Genomic DNA, 23593 nt, shown 5'->3' on the forward strand with positions numbered 1-23593 from the left:
GTGACTGTTCTAAATGAGCAAAGTCTTGCAATACGAGTACATACAGTATACACGCATCATATCATCACAACTGAGCCGATGGTTCTTCTCTCTTTGATGCTGCGGGAGTGTAACGACTGTTCTATACGAGTGAGGTCTTGCAATACAAGTACATATAGTATTTTGTATTAAAGTTTTGGGGTTGTGGAACGAATCGTCTGAGTTTCCATTATTTCCTATGGGGAAATTCGCTTTGATGTACAAGTGCTTTGGATTACAAGCATGCTTCTGGAACAAATTATGCTCTCAAACCAAGGTTTTACTGTACTTTATTATCATTACTAAATCAGAAATTCCATCTAGCCCTCATTAAGAGAAGAGGTGCACTATTTAATAACAGAAATCTAAGTCTAATAGATGCTGGCATTGTAATCTGGAAGCAGGGACTTTAGATCATTTTATATTCTATTGTCCCTGTATCATGGCATTTTGGAAATCAATTTGGTCTCAAATTAATTGTTTATTAGAAAACTATGTAGCATTATCATACGATAAGTTTCAAGTTTATTGGTTTTTAATATCCCGATCATAAAACAAATATCTGACTGGTTAACAATAAAATTTGAAATAGGAAAGGAAGAATTATTTAATGGTGTATTAGAAAGATTAGTAAGAAAAATAAAAAAGAAAGAAAAAAAAACCAAAAACATATGGACAAACCTGACAGTGAGGATGAGTGGGGAGGAAGGGAAAAGTTACATAATCTTAGAAGAAATGAGATAGAGGGAAGGGATATAACATGAAGGGCAGGGTTGCATGGTATGAGAGATATGCGCTGAAGAGAAAGTTAGATTTGAGAAAGAGATCAACAAGTGAACAAAGAAAAGATTAAGATTTGGCAAAGGCATCTTGAAATAGATAAGTTTTAAGATTAGTCTTAAATTTTGGTAATTGGATTTCATCCAAAATTTTGGTAATTGGATTTCATCCCGAAGAAATTGAGGGAGAGAGTTCCATAATGTGGGAGCAGTTATAGCAAAGTTAGTATTCCTAGTGTAGTAGGATTCTTTTAAAGAAGGAATGAAAAGCAGTTTTTGATCAGTTGATCTTAAGGAACGAGAAGAACTTTGGGGGATTAATAGTTTATCTAGAAATAGGGGCAGGTGAGAATGTTTAATTTTAAAAGTAAGCAGTATGATTTTATAAATTATCCGATGAGTGACAGGGAGCCAATGAGCCTCTTTAAGAAGAGGAGTGACGTGTTCGAACGTACCAATTTTGTAGATGAGTTTGATAGCGGTATTTTGAATGAGTTGCAACCGTCGAAGTTCTTTTTGGGGGAGTCCATTTAAAAGAGAATTACAATAGTCTAAGTGGGAGATGACTAAGGAATGAATTAAGGTATTAATCGAGTCAGTAGTTAAAATAGATCTGAGGGAACGAATGATACGTAATTTGAAGAAACAAGTTTTTACAACAGAACTTATGTGGTCATGAAATGTAAGTTCGCTATCTAAGGTGACGCCTAATAATTTTATTTTAGTATCCATACGTATAGGTGTGGATTTTATGTAAATTGTTCCTGGCAATATTTCAATAATGATACAATAATGTTCGGTATGTCAATGAGAACAAAAAGTCAAATTTCATCAAACAATAATAAACTTTTATTGATCATGACAGGAGTCGCCATACAACATATAACCAGTAATTGGAAAAATTACAGTAGACTTAACTATACCTTCCAGTGGAATTCGTTGTGTCACATTTACAAAATGGAAAGAACAATTGCCATACAAAGAGGGAATTATAATAATTTTAAAAAGATTTGGGGAACAGAACCAAAAGAAGGGAGGTCCAACCTCGTCTGCAGTAAAAAAAACCAGCCAGGAACAAACAAACCAAAACTGCAGATATGTACAACGATGTAGGCGAATTTTATTGTGACAAGCAAACTATATATTAAAACCTTTTTACCAAGCGGGGGACCCAACACGGTCTGTGTTTCGGACAACCTTCATCAGGGGTCCATGGTAGATAAAGGAAAAAACATATGTCACAACAAATATTGAAAAAGATAATATAAAACCAAACAGATGATGTGTCACGCCGAGAGTCTCTACAAATAGTAAAAATCGCTAGTAATGAAGGTTGTCTGAAACACGGACCGTGTTGGGTCCCCCGTTTGGTAAAAAGGTTTTAATATATAGTTTGCTTGTCACAATAAAATTCGCCTACATCATAAGAACATAAGAACATAAGCAATGCCTCTGCTGGGTCAGACCTGAGGTCCATCATGCCCAGCAGTCCGCTCACGCGGCGGCCCAACAGGTCCAGGACCTGTGCAGTAATCCTCTATTTATACCCCTCTATCCCCTTTTCCAGCAGGAAATTGTCCAATCCTTTCTTAAACCCCTGTACTGTACTCTGCCCTATTACTCCCTCTGGAAGCGCATTCCAGGTGTCCACCACTCGTTGGGTAAAGAAGAACTTCCTAGCATTCGTTTTAAATCTGTCCCCTTTCAACTTTTCCAAGTGTCCTCTTGTTCTTTTATTTTTCGAAAGTTTGAAGAATCTGTCCTTCTCTACTCTCTCTATGCCCTTCATGATTTTATAAGTCTCTATCATATCCCCTCTAAGTCTCCTCTTCTCCAGGGAAAAGAGACCCAGTTTCTCCAATCTCTCAGCGTATGAGAAGTTTTCCATCCCTTTTATCAAGCGTGTCGCTCTCCTCTGAACCCTCTCGAGTAACGCCATATCCTTCCTAAGGTACGGAGACCAATATTGGACGCAGTATTCCAGATGCGGGCGCACCATCGCCCGATACAATGGCAGGATAACTTCTTTTGTCCTTGTTGTAATACCCTTCTTGATTATGCCTAGCATTCTATTTGCTTTCTTAGCGGCTGTTGCGCACTGTGCCGTCGGCTTCATTGTCATGTCCACCATTACCCCCAAGTCCCTTTCTTGGTTGCTCTCATTCAATAATATCCCTCCCATCGTATAGTTGTACCTCGGGTTTCTGTTTCCAACATGCAATACTTTACATTTCTCAACGTTGAACTTCATCTGCCATCTCGCCGCCCATTCCCCCAATTTGTTCAAGTCCCTTTGCAATTCTTCGCATTCCTCTTTAGTCCCAGCTCCACTAAATAGTTTTGTATCGTCCGCAAATTTTATTATCTCACACTTCGTGCCTGTTTCTAGATCATTTATGAATATATTAAATAGCAGCGGCCCTAGCACTGAGCCCTGCGGAACACCACTCGTGACCCCCATCCAGTCCGAGTAGTGGCCCTTCACCCCTACCCTCTGTTTCCTACCCGCCAACCAGTTTCTGATCCATCTATGTACGTCTCCGTCCACTCCATGGTTCTTCAGTTTCCGGAGTAGACGTTCGTGAGGCACCTTGTCAAAGGCTTTTTGGAAATCAAGGTATATGATGTCTATGGGGTCTCCTCTGTCCATCCGTTTGTTAATTCCTTCGAAGAAGTGCAATAAGTTCGTTAGGCACGATCTCCCCCTGCAGAAACCATGTTGGGTTGTTTTCAAAAGTTCGTTTCTTTCCAGATGTTCATCGATGTGTTCTTTAATCAGTGCTTCCGTCAGTTTCCCCGGAACCGAGGTCAAACTCACTGGTCTGTAGTTTCCCGGGTCACCTCTTGATCCCTTTTTAAAGATGGGCGTGACATTGGCTATCTTCCAATCCTCCGGGATCATGCCTGTTTTCAAGGATAGGTTGCAAATTTGCTGCAGTAGTTCCGCTATCTCCTCCTTTAATTCCTTCAGAACCCTGGGATGGATTCCGTCCGGACCCGGGGATTTGTCAGTTTTAAGTTTTTCTATCTGCCTGTGTACATCATCAAGGCTCACTTCCATGGATGTTAATTTTTCTGCTTGATTTCCATTGAAGATTTGTTCAGGTTCCGGTATGTTGGTTGTGTCTTCGTTTGTAAATACAGACGAGAAGAACATGTTGAGTCTTTCTGCGACTTCTTTCTCCTCCTTCACCGCTCCCTTCCTGTCTCCTTCGTCCAGCGGTCCTACCTCCTCCCTAGCTGGCTGTTTCCCTTTAACATATCTGAAGAACGGTTTGAAATTTCGTGCCTCCCTGGCTAGCCTCTCTTCATACTCTCTTTTGGCTTTTCGAACCACACGGTGACATTCTTTTTGATACTTCCTGTGCTCCTTCTGGTTCCCTTCAGTTTTGTCCTTTTTCCATTCCCTGAATGAATTTTTCTTATTGCCTATCGCTTCCTTCACTATTTTAGTCATCCATACTGGGTCTTTTGTTCGACCCTTTTTGCACCCCTTTCTGAATCTGGGGATGTGCAGATTTTGTGCCTCGCTCACTGTGTCTTTGAAAAAAGACCAGGCATGTTCTACTGTTTGCCATTTTTTGGAAGTGTTCCTAAGTTTCTTCCTTACCATTTCCCTCATTGCTTCATAGTTTCCTTTCCTGAAGTTGAAAGATGTCGCTATGGTTCTCTTTCCGTTCGGTATGCCTACTTCAACCTTGAACTTGATCATATTATGATCACTGTTTCCCAACGGTCCCACTACTTCCACTTCCTTTGCAGGTCCCCTTAGTCCATTTAGGATTAAATCCAGAGTGGCATTTCCTCTCGTCGGTTCTCTAACAAGCTGCTCCATGAAGCAATCTTGTATAGCCTCCAGGAATTCTGTCTCCCTAGCGCATCTTGAGCTTCCAAGACTCCAGTCTATCCCAGGATAGTTGAAGTCTCCCATAACAACTGTGTAACCACTTTTGCATTCTCGCTTCATCTCGGCATCCATTTCTTTATCGCTATCTCCGGTTTGCCCGGGTGGACGATAGTATAGGCCCATCTTTATTTCATGCCCTTTCCTACCCGGTATTTTAACCCATAGCGATTCCAGTTTGTTGATCATCTCTGCTGTGTCCATTCTTGTCGATTGTATGCTTTCTTTTACGTATAGGGCTATTCCTCCTCCTTTCTGACCTGACCTATCCCGGCGATAGAGCTTGTACCCCGGCAGTGCTGTATCCCATTTGTTTTCCTCATTCCACCACGTTTCAGAGATTCCAATGATGTCTATGTCCTCTGCATTGGCCATGGCTTCTAGCTCCCCCATTTTGTTTCTTAAACTCCTTGCATTAGTATATATGCAGTTTAGATCCTGGCATTTTGTCGTCTTCATTTCTTTTCCCTGTGCTTCAGTCTTTGGTGTCTTCTCTTTTGCTACAATCTTTCTAACCTCCTCTTCTGGGTTAGTTGACTCCTGTAATTTGTACATATCTGCAGTTTTGGTTTGTTTGTTCCAAAAAGATTTGGGGGCCATTGACAAATTATTGCAATGATTAGACACCATTATCCACTGAAAGTACACTTATACCTAGGGGGGAGGGTATAAGGTTATATTAAAGGTTTGATCAATAGATATGAATATAATATTTATATGATATTTTTGATTAAAATATTTGTGGGAAGGGTGGGTGGGGAGGGTATAAATTTTTAAGATGATGTTAGAAGAAATACAAGTGATGTTTACGAGGTTTAAATGATATAATACTGTGTTCTTGATGTAAGATGGAAAAATGAATAAAGAATTTGAAAAAAAAATAATAACAAATCTATTTCAAATGAAAATAAAAGGAAGAAAACATCTTCCTTCTATATAAGCATCTTTTTCAAATCAGGCTCCTCAATTTGAGAATAGTCATCTCAACCAAGAAAATATATAATCCCCCATTATTTTTGACTGAGAAATTGTATTAACTGAGCCGGATCCCAAAAAAATATAATCTATACTTTGAAAAGTCACCAAACACTTGCAAGCGAACTTCAGAAAAAATGTGGCACCCAGTTCCACAACTCGAGATTTCAAGGCTAAAAAGCCCTTTCTTCTGAGTTAGGTCGATCTTGCCACATCGGGAAACATATGAACCTTAGCTCCACAAAATAAGGCATTTTTGTTTTTAAAATAAAGTTTCATCGTCAATGCCTTATCGCTCTCACTCAAAAAAGTTACAAGTAAGGTAGCTCTCATCTGTATTACATCTTGAGAGTCTTCTAAAAAATCTGTCAGATCTACCGTATTTTCACTCATATATCGCGCACCCGTGTAAAATGCGCACACGGGTATAGCGCGCGGGAAACTGTAATTTATGTAAATAAACATCAGAGAAAGGGCGGGACCGCCGGAAGAGGAAGCAGCGTAGACACAGGGCTAAGAGAAGGGGCAGGACCGCCGGCAGAGGAAGCAGCAGGACGACGGAAGGCAGCTTCTACATGATGGGGGGGGGGGTGGGGAGGCTGTGGGGGTGCGAGCGGTCCTTCGGGGTGGGGGTGCGGGTGCGTGTTCGAGCGTGAGCGGTCCTTCAGGGTGGGGGTGCGAGCGGTCCTGCGGGGTGAATCGGACGTCGGGGGAGGGAACTATGTAAAAAAAAAACGCGCACGGTTATGCACAGTTTGTAAAATTGTGTATAACGCGCGCGTTATATGTGTGAAAATATGGTATATCAATAGATTCTAACTGATCTGTTCCTTGAAACATAGAAACATAGAAGATGAAGGCAGAAAAGGGCTACAGCCCATCAAGCCCTTGCTGCCTTGATACTTTTTGTTTAACTGGTATATAATAGAGAGTAGAGATAGGCACTGTCTCCGAATTCTGCATACCCAAAACCTCACCAAGATACTTCCGAAAAAGGATCTCAGGTGAGATTAAATGAGTTTTAGGAAAATTTATTATTCTTAAGTTTTTTGACCTAGCAGCATTCTCCATTGCTTCCAGCTTTAGGTGAATAGTATGTGAATCTTTCAATGCAGACATGGAGAATGATTGTAGGTTAACAACCTTTTTTTCCATAGTTGTCATAGTGGAGTCTAAAAACTTAATACTGGAATCTACGTTCTCCAGTTTTTCTACAACTTCTCTAGAAAATTCTTGTGATTGAGATACAACTGTTTTCAATAATCTCTCCATCCTCGTGTTAAGCATCCAAATATCTTTCAAGGAAACCTCTTCCGGAATTTCATCTGAGCCTAACAGCTCATTTTGTGTGCCCGCGTAATTTTTTTCAGTGGGAAACTTAAAAAGGGGGCATGGCTAAGGAATGAATGGGTATGGGAGAGCCAGGAGCATTCACTAACGATGTCCACAGTCAATGGCTGTAGTGAGGGTAGTAGGCACTCGGGGCAGTGGCGCTCCCACCTCCCCCACGCCACATTCATGCCCTCCCTTCCCTCTCCCATACCTCTTTAAACCTTCGCCAGTGCCAGCAGTTTCTCGTGCCGGCGTTGGCTTTCCCTCTGGCGTCACTTCCTGGCCTCACAACCCGGAAGTGATTTCAGAACGGAGCCAGGCTGGTGCGAGCAGCAGGCCAGATAAGTTGCTTGTTCTGGCAAATATTTAAAGAGGTACCGGGGGGGGGGGAAGAAGGCATGAGCGTGGCATGGGGGGGCAGAGAGGTGCCAGCACCCCCACCAATATGGTGCCCGGGGCAGTCCGCCCCCCTCTCCTTACTACACTATTGTGCATGATGCATTCCTAATGAGCGAGATTTGACAGCTCTGTCCCTTGCACAACACTGTGGACATTCATCCCTAGAGCCCACCTTCAGACTTCACTGAGAAGTATTCTCAAGGTTGTGACTGTCTCCAAATGCATTCTTGTCTAATGAGTAATGACTTGGCCTTCAAGCATGTGCTCTTGCCCCCATCTACTTTCTCCTTTCTGTCCTAAGCCTGGGTAGAGAAGCAGAGTAGGAGAAAAAAAGCAACCAGAAAGGAATGAGGACCACCATTGGCCCCCTGGGCCTTGCACTGAAGAACACAGACATAACATTCGGGTTTATAGTCTGCTATACCTTTCAGTTCTAAGCAGAGTAAAGTATAAAGAGATAAGAAATTACCAGGAATTATTATAAGAGAAGACTTGCTGCTAACAGTAATGAAGCTATAAGTTATGGATAATCAGTTTTCTTTTCCTAATAAATAGTGTTGAAAAAGGAGAGTTGTCATATTTTTTCTGAAATTTTTATGTTGTTGAGAAAGCTAAGAATGCAAAAATTTTTTTTTTTCAAAATTTTACAGCCTAATAGGCCAATAGCCTCTCGAACAATTTTGATCTCCTTTTATACCCTTGGATGAAGGAAACATAAAAACATTGGGATTTCTGATAGATTTTGATGGTTTCACAAACAAAACATGATCAGACCAATAGTGAAGCACCATTCCTCTTAGTGTCTTAAAAAAAAAACCTATTTCAATTTGAACAAGAGCCTTGTCTCTATTGGAAGTCAATGAAGTCTAATATAAGATTGAGAGACCTTGTCACATTTAAGAAAAAATAAGGGCTAAACCTGCGCTACGAGGCTAGAACTAATGCCAGCTCAATGCTGGCGTTAAGGTCTAGCACGGGCGGCAATTTAGCACGTGCTATTCGGCATGCTAAAGCCCTAAAGCGGCTTAATAAAAGGAGCCCTATGTCTTATTGCAGTATTTTGGATGGACTGAATAAATTATATTGCAGTAGTCTGACTAAGCAGGAACATTAGAAGTCAGCAGGAGTATAAATATTGAACATGTTTTATTTCAGTAATCATTATTCTAATAATGTTATTACTTTTTTCATCACAGGCTGCCAACATACACAAACACCTTCTATGCTTAGCAGCCTGGTGATCTCCTCCATCCCATGTTAGATCCCTGTGTTGACGTATAGGCTTGAAAGTTCTGAAATTCTGATCCATTCCTGACTGGAAAATCTCAGCTCCATGGCCTAGAGTACTGTACATGACATTAAGTACATAAGCATCACCATACTGGGACAGATTGAAGATCAATCAAGTCCAGTATCCTGTTTCTAGCAATGGGCAATCCAGGTTGCAAGTGGCTGGCAAGATCCCAAAAGAGTAAATCAGATTTTAGGTTGCTTATTTCAGGAATAAGCAGTAGATTTTCCCAAGTCCACCTTAATAATGGTTTCTGGATTTTTATTTTTGGAAATTGCCCAACCCCTTTTTTAAACCCTGCTATGCTAACCACTTTTGCCACATTCTCTGGTAAAAGATTCCATAGCTTAATTCCTTCATTTTTACGTTATAAGAGAGTTATATCACTGTCCTAACAAAGGATTAAGGATCTTTGCTGAGCCATAAGGAACTTTATTTCAAAAGAGCCGATTCATCAAAGAGACTGTGGATCAGCTTGAAAAAGTATGTAGAAACAAGTTATAAGCATGGTAATGACATCTGTCCTGATCTTTATCATCTTGGCTGGACATGCTGTATTAACCTTGGAAAAAGGTACATGAAGAAGAGCATACAGTACATGAGCATGAAAATGTAAAGCTAGAAAAGAACAGATTCAGCCTCCGAGCTTGCTACATCCTTCACAATGATATGTGCACTGTCTCTCATTAGAAGGAACACCCAGAAATACAATAACTGCAATCAGAATCCATACTGTACCTTTTGTAAATAGCATTGCAATGATTTAAGATCCTGGTACTCATACAATGCTTCCAAAACATCTTCTATCTTCCCTGAGATCTCCTCACTGTCCCTGTGATGGCAAAGACAAAAGTATCTTAATGATCACACAAATGTTAGATTTTATTAGTTTTTACAGATTATACGCACCAACAAACTAGGTTAGATGAGGTTCACTGGTCATATCATTTTCTTGGGGAATTCTGTCTCCCAATTTTTATGTTTTCAATAGTCCTTCAGCATCCTCAACCCCTACTAATCTAAGGAACAGAGGCTCAAGTCAAGGGTTCAATTTGGGTTTCATTTTGTCCTGTCATTTAACCATCAGACTTATGACTCTGATGACAATGCCAACATCAGTATTGATACCGGACTCAGAGGAGCTCATGAGTGGGGAACAGGCTGAAAAATTAGAACACATAGAGGTAAGTAAGGAGGATGTCCTCAAGCAGATAGACAGGTTAAAATGCGGCAAATCGCCGGGTCCGGACGGGATCCACCCAAGGGTTCTGAAAGAACTAAGACAAGAAATAGCGGGCACAATCCAGCATGTTTGCAACCTATCCTTGAAAACTGGAGAGGTACCAGAGGACTGGAAATTGGCGAATGTCACACCTATCTTCAAGAAGGGATCGAGGGGTGACCCCGGGAACTACAGGCCGGTAAGCCTGACTTCAATTATAGGGAAGATGGTGGAAGCTATGATCAAGGACGGTATTTGCGAGCACATCGAGAGACATGGCCTACTGAGAACAAGCCAGCATGGATTCTGTAAGGGAAGGTCATGCTTAACGAACCTTCTGTACTTCTTTGAGGGAATAAGCAGTCGGGTGGACAATGGGGAACCTATAGACATCATTTACCTTGATTTTCAAAAGGCTTTCGACAAGGTGCCACATGAAAGGCTGCTTAGGAAGCTGTGGAACCACGGGGTGGGAGGGGATGTGCACAGATGGATCGAGCACTGGTTGTCGGGTAGACTGCAGAGGGTCGGAGTAAAGGGACAATACTCTGACTGGCGGGGAGTCACGAGCGGTGTGCCACAGGGATCGGTGCTGGGGCCGTTACTCTTCAACATATTTATCAATGACCTGGAAAAGGAGGCAAAGTGCGAGGTTATAAAATTTGCAGACGATACCAAACTGTGCGGCAGAGTTAGGTCCAGGGAGGAGTGTGAGGACCTGCAAAGGGACCTGGACAAGCTGGAAGACTGGGCAAACAAATGGCAAATGAGCTTTAACGTGGAAAAATGCAAGGTCATGCATATAGGGAAAAAGAACCCGTTGTTCAACTACAAATTGGGGGGGGCAATGTTGGGAGACAGCAGTCTTGAGAGAGACTTGGGTGTGCTGGTGGATGCATCACTGAAGCCATCTGCACAGTGCGCGGCAGCCTCGAAAAAAGCCAACAGAATGCTGGGCATCATAAAGAGGGGCATAACAACCAGGACGCGGGAAGTCATCATGCCATTGTATCGAGCGATGGTACGTCCACATCTGGAATACTGTGTTCAATATTGGTCGCCGTACCTCAAGAAGGACATGGCGGTACTTGAGAGAGTCCAAAGGAGAGCAACGAAGCTGGTAAGAGGGCTGGAACACTGCCCGTACGCCGAGAGGTTGGATAGGCTGGGGCTCTTCTCTCTGGAAAAAAGGAGGCTCAGGGGAGATATGATAGAGACCTTCAAGATCATGAGGGGCATAGAGAGGGTGGATAGGGACAGATTCTTCAGGCTGAAGGGGTCAACAGGCACGAGGGGGCATTCGGAGAAACTGAAGGGAGATAGGTTCAGAACAAATGCAAGGAAGTTTTTTTTCACCCAAAGGGTCGTGGACACTTGGAATGCGCTACCGGAGGAAGTGATCAGGCAGAGTACGGTACAAGGATTCAAACAGGGATTGGACGGATTCCTGAGGGATAGGGGGATCGTGGGATACTGAGAGAGGTGCTGAGATGTAACACAGGTATAGAAAGCTAACCAGGGGTCGCGGCCTGCTCTGGTCGTGCATGTGCAAGACCGGAGGGTTAGGACTTCGATGGGAAGATAGAACTCAATGGGAAACCAAGGTGGCAAGGGGGCCCCTTCTGGTGACTCAGACAGGCCGTGACCTGTTCGGGCCGCCGCGGGAGCGGACTGCCGGGCGGGATGGACCTATGGTCTGACCCGGCGGAGGCACTGCTTATGTTCTTATGTTCTTTCTTAAGTGACAAGTTATGATTAATTCACCACACAAGTGCTCTCATGGTCACCTTTGGCAAAAGAGGTACTCCTGGGATTTCCGCAGTTCCTTACTGCTTTGGACATGAATGCCTAGAAAAGACTCTTCTGTTTCTTCTCTACAGCCAGAGCTGATGAATTCGAAGAATGGGTCATAAATCCCCTGCCATCTCTTTTCCACAGGAAATTCAGTAAGACCCAACTGCCTGTGCAAAAAAAAGAAAAATTTTTAAAAAAGTAGTTTCTCATGCTAAGAATCATCAGCGTTTATAATCATCTGAATTTATATCACAAGGCAAAGTTTGTTAATTGTACAGCAATAGCAAAGGTACAGAAGGTCAAACCTGGCTTGTTTCTACAACCATGGTCTTCTCATACCCTTACTATGACTCACTCTAGGCCTTTTTCATGTAAAGGGCCGAAGTGTGAATATGAGAAAGCTCTGAGAGCCATCAAAAGATCTCAAGCTTACACATCCAACTAATTTTGTAAATCTCCTGGACCTGCTTGTCCAGACTAGATCCTAAACATTAAAAATGAATACTAGTATTTTTTTTTTTTTTTTTTAAATATCTTTATTCGTTTTTACATTGTGCAAACAAGTGTACAATAATTCAAGTCATACTATACATTCTTCACTTGAAACTCTACATTCATTTTATACCATAAACTATCTCCCCTCCCTCCCTTTCCATATATTACCCCTCATAATGTCATAAAACCCACCCATCCCTCCTCCCCCCTACATATATTTAATGGGGATAAATATAATTATTTATTTATTATAATACTCAATTAATGGTCTCCACACCTCTTTAAATTTCTTATAATAACCTCTCTTGATTGCCAATGTTTTTTCCATTTCATACACCTGACAAACCGAACTCCACCAGAAACAATAATTCAATCCTCTATAGTCTTTCCAGTTATGTGTTATATGTTGGATGGCAACTCCTGTTAAAATCATTAACAGTTTGTTATTATTCGATGAAATTTGACTTTTGGCCCTCATAGACATTCCAAACAAAACTGTGTCATATGATAGGGCCACAGGATTCTCTAACATACAATTTATTTGACCCCAGATCAATTTCCAAAAATTATTAATAAAAGGACAATAAAATAATAAATGATCTAGAGTTCCAGCCTCAAGATGACAATGCCAACATCAGTATTGATTCTACAACCCTTCAAGGGCGTATTTTAAAAACTCAAGTTTATTTTGGATTGTCAACAGTAGCAAATTCTATAAATGAGACACCTGAGTAAAACACTTAAGAGATTATTTGCAATTACTATATCAAGTAGGAACATTTGAAATTAACCCATTTACAGGATTTGATGAACATTTCAGCCAACGGTTTGAGGACTGTAATGGAGGACTTTGGGGACTGCGAGTTGGGAGACCACCGCTCTAGGTTATTTAATGCATTAGGAGGTATTGTCTACTAAGGGCGTTAAGATCTTATGCATACTTACCATGCGTAAAAACATTTCCTGCAAAGTGCAATAAAGTATAACTTGTTTGTGCGCAGTATATATTTTTTGTATTTCTTTTCTGGAGGGACATGTCAGGGGTAGAGAATGACACACCCACCTTGTCATCAGCTCCTTCTGACCGACGGACAGAATGCTTAAAGATAAGTTATTGATGTCTCTATTTACTCATTAAGACAATGGAGTGAGAGGACTATTTAAAATGCAGTATTTAAGAATTAATGTTTGAAAAATTAGAAGGGCTGATGAGGTGGGTGTGTGAATCTCATTGCAATGAAAGGTTACAAGCTACAAAGTTGTAGATTTAAAACAAACCGGAGAAAATATTTCTTCACTTAGTGTGTATTAAACTCTGGAATTTGTTTCCAGAGAAAGTGGTAAAAACAGTTAGCTTAGCAGGGTTAAAAAAAAAACTTTTAGATAATTTTCTAAAACAAAAGTCCATAAGCCATTATTAAGATGGACTTGGGGAGTTCCACTGCTTATTTCCTAGGATAAGCAGCATAAAATTTGTTTTATTACTTGGGACATGGATTGGCTACTGTTGGAAACAGGATACTGGGCTTGATGAACCTTTGGTCTGTCACAGTAATGATAACTCTTTATGTACTAATGAGACTGCCAGATCTTGTCTAAAAGGTTATCTCATTATCCCCTTTATCCTTCCTTTACCTAATCAGAGTCTTGACTAATATTTTAATCTGTAAAATGCATTTCTTATATAATTATCTACAGAATTACCCACTATAAAAGCTTCAGGCCCACATTAAAAGTTATTCTTGCTTACGGCTTCCTTGTTACATCATAATCTTGCTCTTTGCTGTTAGCATTTAGGACTCCTCGAGTCTGAAGATCTTTTCCTGCTTTACTGATGAAGTTGCCTTCTAAAGTGAATCTGTCTGAAAAAGTAAGCTTTCCCTGAAAAGAAAGATAAATGTTGTTACTCTTTTCTCCTCAAATCATGATATCCTAATCAATGCTTCCTCTAAAAGCAGTGTTCTTCATTGCAAGGCCTGGGGGCCACCAGCAGCCCCAGAGACCTCTTTGGCGGCCCTCATTGACTTTCTGGGTTGTTGTTTTGTTTTTTTTCCTGTTTCTCTGCCTCTTTACCCAGGCTCAGAACAGAAAATGAAAAGTAGATGGGGGAGGAGTGCATGCTTGAAGGGACAAGGCACTTCTCAACAGCCAAAAAAAGAATGCATTTGAAAATGCTCACAACCATTGAGGGTACTCCCCCAATGAAGTTTGAAGGTTAGCTATGGGGATGGATGTCATTGACTGGTCAGCAGCGTTGTGGCTCCACACTGGAAGATATTTGTCAGCTCTCCTTCAGCTCGTTGGAAGACAAAGTGGCCTCAGCTTAAAAATTAATGAAGAGCACTGCCCTAAGGAGTGACCTGGTGTGTGCAAATTTTTTTTTTTGCGTGTGAGCAACACGTTCTAAAAACCAACAAATGCATTTCTGTTTATACAGCACAAAAATCCATCATATGTGTGGAAATTGATTTACAGGGACACAATCAAACTAAACTAAACTTTAGGTTTGTATACCGCGCCATCTCCACAAGCGTAGAGCTCGGCACGGTTTACAGGGTTAGGTGGAAAAGGAGCTACAATGAAGGGTTATAGGAAAGGAGCTAGGAAGATAAAGAGGGACAGGGTACCAAAGAGCAGGAGGTGTTAGATTTTTGAAAAGAGCCAAGTTTTCAGGTGTTTGCGGAAGGATTGGAGGGAGCTTGAAACTCTGAGCGGGGATGTGAGGTTGTTCCAGAGTTCTGTGGTTCTAAAGGGGAGGGATGATCCTAGTTTTCCTACGCGGGATATATCTTTTGCAGAGGGGAATGATAGTTTCAGTTTTTGGGAGGATCTAGTGGAATTAGGGTTAGAGGAGTTCCAGAAGAGAGGGATAACGGGAGGGAGGATGCCATGTAGGATCTTGAAAGCTAAACAGGCATATTTAAAGAGGACTCAAAAGAGAAAAATGTCGGTACTTGGATGTTTTACTCACGAAAACATCCACGTACTGATTTTCAAAACCAGTTTTCTGGACATCTAGTGGGACGTTTTGCCCAGAGTGTGTCCAAGCATCAAGGGGGCGTGTTGGAGGCATTTAAAGGGGGGGTGCTTAGACTTGGACATTTTGTAGCTATAATCGAACATTTCCTAAGATGTACTGGATGGAACTTGGGCACTTTAGGCTAGACCCATTTTAGAAGCATCGAAGTGCCAAAAATGTACCCACACTGTCCAGATGAACACCGGAGGGGACTAAGTAATGACCTCCCACACTCCTCCAGCGGTCATACACCCCCTTCCACCCCATAAAACTCTGAATGAAAAAGTACATACCTGTCTTCAGAACAGCACCACTTATTTTAAACAGTACACATCAGTGTTAATAGCCCTGGAGTCTCCAGGCTTTATATGTAATGTAATGTAATGTAATTTATTTCTTGTATACCGCTACATCCGTTAGGTTCTAAGCGGTTTTAAAAAAATATACATTTAAAATTAAAATAAGAAGTAAGAAAGGTGCTTAATAAATTCCCTTTCTGTCCCGAAGGCTCACAATCTAACTAAAGCACCTGAAGGTTGTTATAGAAGTGAAAAATTAATAAGAAGATTAAGGTTAAACATTTTAACTAGACAGCATTAATCTGAATAGTACTTTGGTAGTGTAAGAGAGGAGAAAAAAGGAATAGATGTAAAAGGGGAGAACCGTTGGACAATAGAATTTTGGAGAGAATTTAAATGAAGGAGATAGAACATAATAAAGGCTGAATTAAAAAACAATAGTTAAGGATAAAGAAAATTCATAATATGATGAGAAAATAAAGTATAAATGAAAAATAGTGTCTTTAATCTCAGTTTCAGCGTCATTGATGAGTTAGGATCAAGCAAGCTGCTTCAAGCAACGTACGAGGGCCGACGGACAGCGGGACACCAGGGTAGAGGTCCTCTGAATCTCGGGTAGGCAGGTGATGGTTAGACCAGCGCTGTTGAAGTTTAGTATGCAGGAAATAGGCGAGGGAGGCAAAAGCGTTGCAGCAGCCATTAGGCACCGAGCTGTACTCTGATATCGTTGGTGCTGAGGCCAACATGGAGCTCCTTCTTTGCTGCCGCTACGATCTCGCATCACCCGATCTCCCCAACTTCGGCGAGACACCCTGGAGAAAGGCTGGGCAGGTGTAGGCTGGGATTTTGGAGCAAAAGCCCTCAGATCTCGGGTCGAGCAAGCGCTGAGCAGACCCATGTCGCCCGAAGCCAGGTATGTAAGGGACGGGCTAAAGTGGCGAAGAGGACCACACCGGTCATGGGTCTGATTTTCCTTCTCAGGCATGATCCTCCAAACTCTCTCTGACAGCTCCCCCTCCAGATCCTCCGACCGCAGGTCATCTATTGTAACGCGGTATCTGCTCTGCTCTTTCCCGGGAAGCCGTTCGCCTGAGATCAGCTGTCTCCTTTTCAGCTTCCAACCAGGGGAAGATCGTAGTATACAGCCGCCGATACTTTGGGTCTAAGGATCCAGTTCAGGACCTCTACAACCCCAATCTGAATAAAGTCCAAGTCGGTCACTCTCAAACCACCTTCATAAAGTCCCACGATCCGCAAGTGCAGGGCACCTTAAACTGCTGAGCTGGATCCAACGGTCAAACAACAAAATGTTAAATAATTTGAAAATAGATATATAAAAAAGGAAAATAAATTAAGAAAATGAAATTAAGGTCTAAGACAAAAGCAAAAATTTGAAATCAACAATAAAAATTATATTAAAAGACAAAGAAAAGAAAAAATAATAAGTAGACAAAGGGAGACAGAACAGTAGATGTCTTAACTGTCCGCCATCTTGTACATTTATATTATCAGCCTCAGAATCGGAGCCTATGCACAGCTGTTGAATCACAAACTGAAATGGTCAGCGTAGTATTACTGCTCCCGCTCCAATCATCGGCCCAAAATCTTCTTATTTTTACTTTTTAAATTTGCTTTTTCTAATCTAATCTAATCTAATCCTTAGGTTTGTATACTGCATCATCTCCACGTTCGTAGAGCTCGACGCGGTTTACAGTGGGAGAAATAGGAAGGAACTACAACAGAGGGTTAGAGGTAGAAGTGTGAAGAAAATTTAGAGGACTTGGGATGCCAAGATATAAGAGTTTCCTTGATTCCTAAGTTGGCGGGAGACTTACATTTTTTGAGAAAAGCCAGGTTTTCAGATGTTTGCGGAAAACTTGGAGGGAGCTCAAGTTCCGAAGAGGGGAGGTAATGTTGTTCCAGAGCTCAGTGATTTTGAAGTGGAGGGAGGTCCCTAGCTTTCCTGTGTGGGAAATGCCTTTTAGCGAGGGGAAGGATAGTTTTAATTTGTGGGAGGATCTGGTGGTATTAGGGTTTGAGGAATTCCAAGAAAGAGGGATAAAGGGAGGGAGGATACCATATAGGATTTTGAAAGTTAAACAGGCGCATTTATAGTGGATCCTGGTGATTATCGGAAGCCAGTGGAGCTTGGCCCGGAGCTTTTTATACCCTTCACCAAGCAGTTCTTGAAATATATAGTTTCTTAAAATGTATACGGCATTATTCATTCTTATCTGCAAAAATCTATTCTTCAGCAACTCTACGTGCACTTGTTCACTGTATTGAAAAAATTGACAGTAATTATAACTTATCTCATCTCTAGCAGTCCTCACTGTTGAAATGTTCAGTGGACAATTAATGTCACATCAAATGCCTGACTGCTGACGTGGCCAGCGTTTCGCGGAAACTGTGCTCATCCGCTGCGTCAGGGCCACCAAGGCCACCAAAAATAAGAAGATTTTGGGCCGATAAAAATAAGAAGATTTTGGGCCGATGATTGGAGCGGGAGCAGTAACACTATGCTGACCATTTCAGTTTGTGATTCAACAGCTGTGCGTAGGCTCCAATTCTGAGGCCGATAATATAAAGCCTGGAGACTCCAGGGCTATTAACACTGATGTGTACTGTTTAAAATAAGTGGTATTATACATTTTGTGATTTACTATATTTACACCACTTGGGCTAGTTGTTTTTCAGAACAGCACCACCAGGTATGGGAACGCCCACTACAGTACCACACAGATGTCTTAAGTAGCCTAAAGAGTAGGCTAATGAACCATAGAGAAGACGACTCAGGCCCATAAAACACTCTAACAACTACATTTATGGTGTGTTAGCCCATTAAATCCCTACTCTATTGCCATATAGGTGCCACCTGTAGGCCTAAGGGCTATTGTGGTGGTATTGCAAGTATTAGGAGAGTTTGTGGGGGCTCACCCTAAATTATAAGAGAGTTATGGTGAGATGTACATGTGGTACTCTTTATGTGAAGTTCACAGCAGTGCCCTCTAAAGTGTCTCACTGCTCCATTGACATGTCTCGGTGGCCAGTCCATCATAAGATTGACCCCTCCTATATCCAAATGTAATGTAATGTAATGTAATTTATTTCTTATATACCGCTACATCCGTTAGGTTCTAAGCGGTTTACAGAAAATATACATTAAGATTAGAAATAGGAAAGGTACTTGAAAAATTCCCTTACTGTCCCGAAGGCTCACAATCTAACTAAAGTACCTGGAGGGTAATAGAGAAGTGAAAAGTAGAGTTAGAGGAAAAATAAAAATAAAATAAACATTTTAACAAGACAGCATTGATCTAAATACTTTGGGAGGTAGAAGAGAGGAGAGAAAGGAATAGAAGCAGAAGGGGGAGACGTTGAACAGTAGAATTCTGGAGAAATTTAAATGATAGAAATAGAACAAAACAAAACAAATGCAGACCATGGATGTTTTTTGGATCAAAAATCAGGTATAATTTTGGATGTTTTGGCAGCTCAGATGTCCCAGTGGCCTGGACGTCCAAGTAGGCAATTTTCAAAAATATATATATATAGTATATTTGGATGTCTAGCGGTTTGCCATTCGAAAATGGCTACGTGGACATTTCCGACTTTGGATGTTTTCCAGGTCTTCAGGCACGCCATCTCATTTTATCAGAGGGCTTTGAAAATCAGAGACGGCATTTTAAATTTGGCTCTATAGGTCACTGGTAGTTAGTACAGCTTTGCAAGTAGGGTGTCATGCGGTCATGCTGCTTGCAATCGTCTGTCACATTAGGGTGGGACAATGTGGGGGTTCCAAAGCGAGTCTGTACCTATTGGGCCCACGTAACACTGATGGTTCTTTAATTTTCTGGCTGGCCTTGGAAGAGGTAGAGGTTGAAAGTGGCAGCAAATAGGAAAGGGTGAGATGCTCGACTTGAGGTGGGGAGAGAGGGGAAGGGGAGATGTTTGACTATGATGGTGGGGGGGTGCCAAAAGGATTTCATATAGGAACTGAAGATGACATTCACTGATGCATTTGTCACTTAATGTATCTTATTCTACAACTGTAAACAAAGACCTCATGTGCACAGGGAATATTAGTATGCTCCAGAGGAATATTAACAATAATAATAATAATAATAATAATTTTATTTTTTATATACCGCCATAGCCATGATAGTTCGAGGCGGTTTACAACAAGAGGCGCTGGACAAACAGCGAAATAGTTTACAATGCAAAATCACTGAGGTAATTACAATATAATGCAAAGTCATTGAAGTAGTTACAATGCAATGTTGAAGAAGTTACAATGTAAAGTCATCGAAAATAAGGTACAGGTTGGGAGGAGTAATACACAAGATTCATAGGTTACAATCAGTTAAACAAATTCGTTTTCATTGATTTTCTAAAATTGAGGTAAGATGAGGAGTGGGTGATGATGTTAGCCAGCCAGTCGTTCCATTTACCTGCCTGGGAGGCAAGGTTTCTGTCCAAGAAACAAAGTGTAGCTTACCTTTCCATCAAGTTTGAGTTGTTCCGTAAACTTGCCTTCAAAGACAGATTCATCTTCAGAGATGAGAATTCCCATGCCCTAGAATTCGAACAATGGCAAGCAACACTAATTAGAGGCAGAGATCTGCCACAAAATATGAAATAACTTCTACTACTTACTATTACTACTTATCACTTATATAGCATTGAAAGGTGTACGCAGTGCTGTACATTTTCTCATTTATAGACAGTCCCTATTTGGAAGGGCTTACAATCTAACTTGGACAGACATGACATATAAGGTTGGGGATGTAGAACCCAATGTGAGAGGAGTTAGGAGTCGAAAGCACTCTCAAAGAGGTGGGCTTTTAACTGGGCCTTGAACACTGCCAGAGACGGAGCCCACCGTAGGGATTCAGGCAGCTTGATCCAAGCATATGGCGCAGCAAGGCAGAAGGGACGAAGGCCTAGATTCAAAAAGCAAACCGATCGTGTGTCCGGCGAATCCTACGCCCGTCGCTTGGTCTCTCTCAAGCACCTTGTCCCGCTCCAGCACCGCCAAGATCGCAGGCTTAAGCGGGTTAAAATCACGGGCTCCAAACGTCCTTTCTCTGAAACCTACCTGTTTCACATTCCCTTTCCCTCTGCCCTAGAAAAAAAGTAAAAAAAAAAAAAAAAGCCCCGGCTCGGACGGGAATGCACAGACCATCTACAGATGGTCTGCGCATATGCACAGATTGCACAACAGCGATCCGTGCAGGCAGATGGGGGCGTTCCTCCGATCGCCCCCATCTGCATATTTTTCCTTTCAGAATTCGTCGGACCTGCAACCAGTAATATTCAAATGGAGGAGATCAGCTTTCATATGCTGAGGAAAGTGAGATCCTGCTTTCATCATTCTCACTTTGCCGTCCTTGTTCAATCCACCATCCTCTCTAAACTGAATTACTGCAACTCCATCTATATAAGTCTAACTAAGAAAAACCTCCATAGACTTCAGCTAATTCAGAATGCCGCAGCTAAGCTTATTTTCGCAAAAGGCAAGTTCGATCACGTCTCCCCACTCCTCTCCAAAATTTCACTGGATTCCAGTACACTCCAGAGTCCTCTTTCAATGCCTGCTTAGCCTTCAAGATCCTACATGGCATCCTTCCTCCCGTCATCCCACTCTTTTGGAACTCCTCAAGCCCCAACTCCACCAGACCCTCCCAAAAACTGAAACTATCATTCCCCTCTACAAAAGGAATATCCCGATCAGGAAAACTTGGAACATCCCTCCCCTTTAGAATCACAGAACTCTGGAACAACCTCACATCCCCGCTCAGAAATTCAAGCTCCCTCCAATCCTTCCGCAAACACTTGAAAACTTGGCTTTTTTCAAAAATCTAATCACCTCCCGCTCTCTGGTACCCTTGTCCTTCTCTATCTTCTTAGTTCCTCTCCTATAACCCTTCATTGTAGTTCCTTTCTATCTTAACTCTGTAAACCGTGCCGAGCTCTACGCTCGCGGAGATGGCGCGGTATACAAACCCAAGGTTTAGATCGGAGGAACGCCCCCATCTGCCGGCACGGATCGCTAGTGATGGTCTGCGCATGCGTCTAAGACCCTCCAAGCAGCGACCTTTTTTATCCCGCTTTAAACCCGCGGGTTAAAACACAGGCTTTCTGTGCGGGGAAGGGCAGGAGAGATTCGGGGAGAACAGGGCGGCAGGCAGGAGAGATTCAGGCGGCAATTTGGAGGAGAGCAGAGCAGCAGGCAGGAGAGATTCGGGGAAGCAGAGAGCAGGGCAGCAATGGAGCTGGAGAATCGGAAAGGACGTTTGTGACTGGTCCCCAGCAGTCGCTTCTTGGGTTGATCGGCCAGCCCAGTTGGATCGCAAAATTTGTGTTGTGAATCGCGTCCCTACCTACTTTGCATGCCGTTCCCCTCATTTGCATGCGCGGATCAGAATCGGATCGGCAGAGAGGTTAAGTGAATCAGGCCAGGTAAAATCGGGTCGTGGGCGATTGGAGGCAGGCCGACCGATTCTCCATCTTCATGCAAATGGGGGCGCCCCCATCCAACGACTTTGCCTATAGATGGTTTGCGCATGTGTTTGCTGTCTGTTTTTTTTTTAATGGCCCCAACTCTCCTGCTCTCTGCCGCCCTTCCCTGCAATGTGAGCCCGTGGTTTTAACACACAGGTTTAAAGCTAGACTGGAAAACGGCTAATGTCATTCCACTCCACAAAAAAGGAAGCAGGACGGAAGCTACGAACTACAAGACCAGTGAGTCTCACATCAATAGTGAGCAAACTAATGGAAACTCTAATCAAACACCAATTGGATACGGTCCTGAACGAGGGGAATCTGCGAGATCCCCGTCAACATGGGTTCACAAAGGGGAGGTCTTGTCAATCCAACCTGATCAGCTTCTTTGACTGGGTGACGAGGAAGCTGAATATTGGGGAGTCCCTGGACGTCGTGTACTTAGATTTCAGCAAAGCATTTGATAGCGTACCACACCGCAGGTTGTTGAGCAAGATGAGCTCTATAGGTTTGGGTGATACCTTGACTACATGGGTGGGGGACTGGCTAGGAGGTAGACTTCAGAGGGTGGTGGTGAATGGTTCCCCCTCCGAAATGACAGAGGTGATAAGTGGAGTACCGCAGGGCTCGGTCTTGGGCCCAATCTTATTCAACATCTTCATAAGGGACTTGGCTGAGGGGTTTCAGGGTAAATTAACGTTATTCGCCAATGACGCCAAATTATGCAATATAGTGGACAAGAACACAACAGGACCTGACAACAAATCCAAGACCGATAGTATGGCACACGACCTCCTCCTACTGGAGAATTGGTCCAGGACCTGGCAACTAAACTTCAATGCCAAAAAATGCAAGGTCATGCACCTTGGCAACAAAAATCCATGTAAGACTTAGACTCTTAATGGTGAAATCCTAGAGAGAACTGTAGCAGAACGAGACTTAGGGGTAATCATCAATGAGGACCTGAAGACTGCTACTCAGGTGGAGAAAGCTTCATCTAAAGCCAGACAAATCATAGGTTGCATACGCAGGAGTTTCGTTAGCCGTAAGCCCGAAGTCATAATGCCATTGTATAGGTCCATGGTGAGACCCCATCTGGAATACTGTGTACAATTCTGGAGACCACATTACCGCAAAGATGTGCTGAGACTTGAATCGGTCCAGCGAATGGCCACACAGATGGTCACAGGGCTCAGGGATCTCCCGTATGAGGAACGGCTGAATAAATTGCAACTCTACTTCCTGGAGGAACACAGGGAGAGGGGGGACATGATCAAAGCATTCAAATACCTCACGCGCCGTATCGAGGTGGGGGAGGATATCTTCTTCTTCAAGGAACTCATGTCAACACGAGGGCATCCATGGAAAATCAGGGGAGGGACATTGCATGGCGACACCAGGAAATGCTTCTTCACCGAGAGGGTGGTGGATCGATGGAATGGTCTTCCGATACAGGTGATTGAGGCCAGCAGTGTGCCTGATTTTAAAGCTAAATGGGATCGAATGGTGGGTTCTCTTCGCAAAGGGAGGTAGGGGAGGGTCATTGGTGTGGGTAGACTTGA

The 23593-nt window shown here is 42.5% G+C and overlaps 1 protein-coding gene across 1 annotated transcript in view; it reads right to left on the minus strand.

The window, feature by feature from the left end:
- ALS2CL (ALS2 C-terminal like) overlaps nt 1–23593 on the minus strand; it is a 199293-nt gene that overhangs the window by 41315 nt on the left and 134385 nt on the right. Inside the window, exons 16-19 of the mRNA XM_033931834.1 lie at nt 20026–20103; nt 13960–14090; nt 11708–11881; nt 9437–9530 (exon numbers count right to left, since the gene is read on the minus strand). Of these exons, the coding sequence (XP_033787725.1) occupies nt 9437–9530; nt 11708–11881; nt 13960–14090; nt 20026–20103 (477 nt within the window). The remainder of the gene's footprint in view (nt 1–9436; nt 9531–11707; nt 11882–13959; nt 14091–20025; nt 20104–23593) is intronic.

Source organism: Geotrypetes seraphini, chromosome 2, assembly GCF_902459505.1.
Source record: "Geotrypetes seraphini chromosome 2, aGeoSer1.1, whole genome shotgun sequence".
NCBI lineage: Eukaryota > Metazoa > Chordata > Amphibia > Gymnophiona > Dermophiidae > Geotrypetes > Geotrypetes seraphini.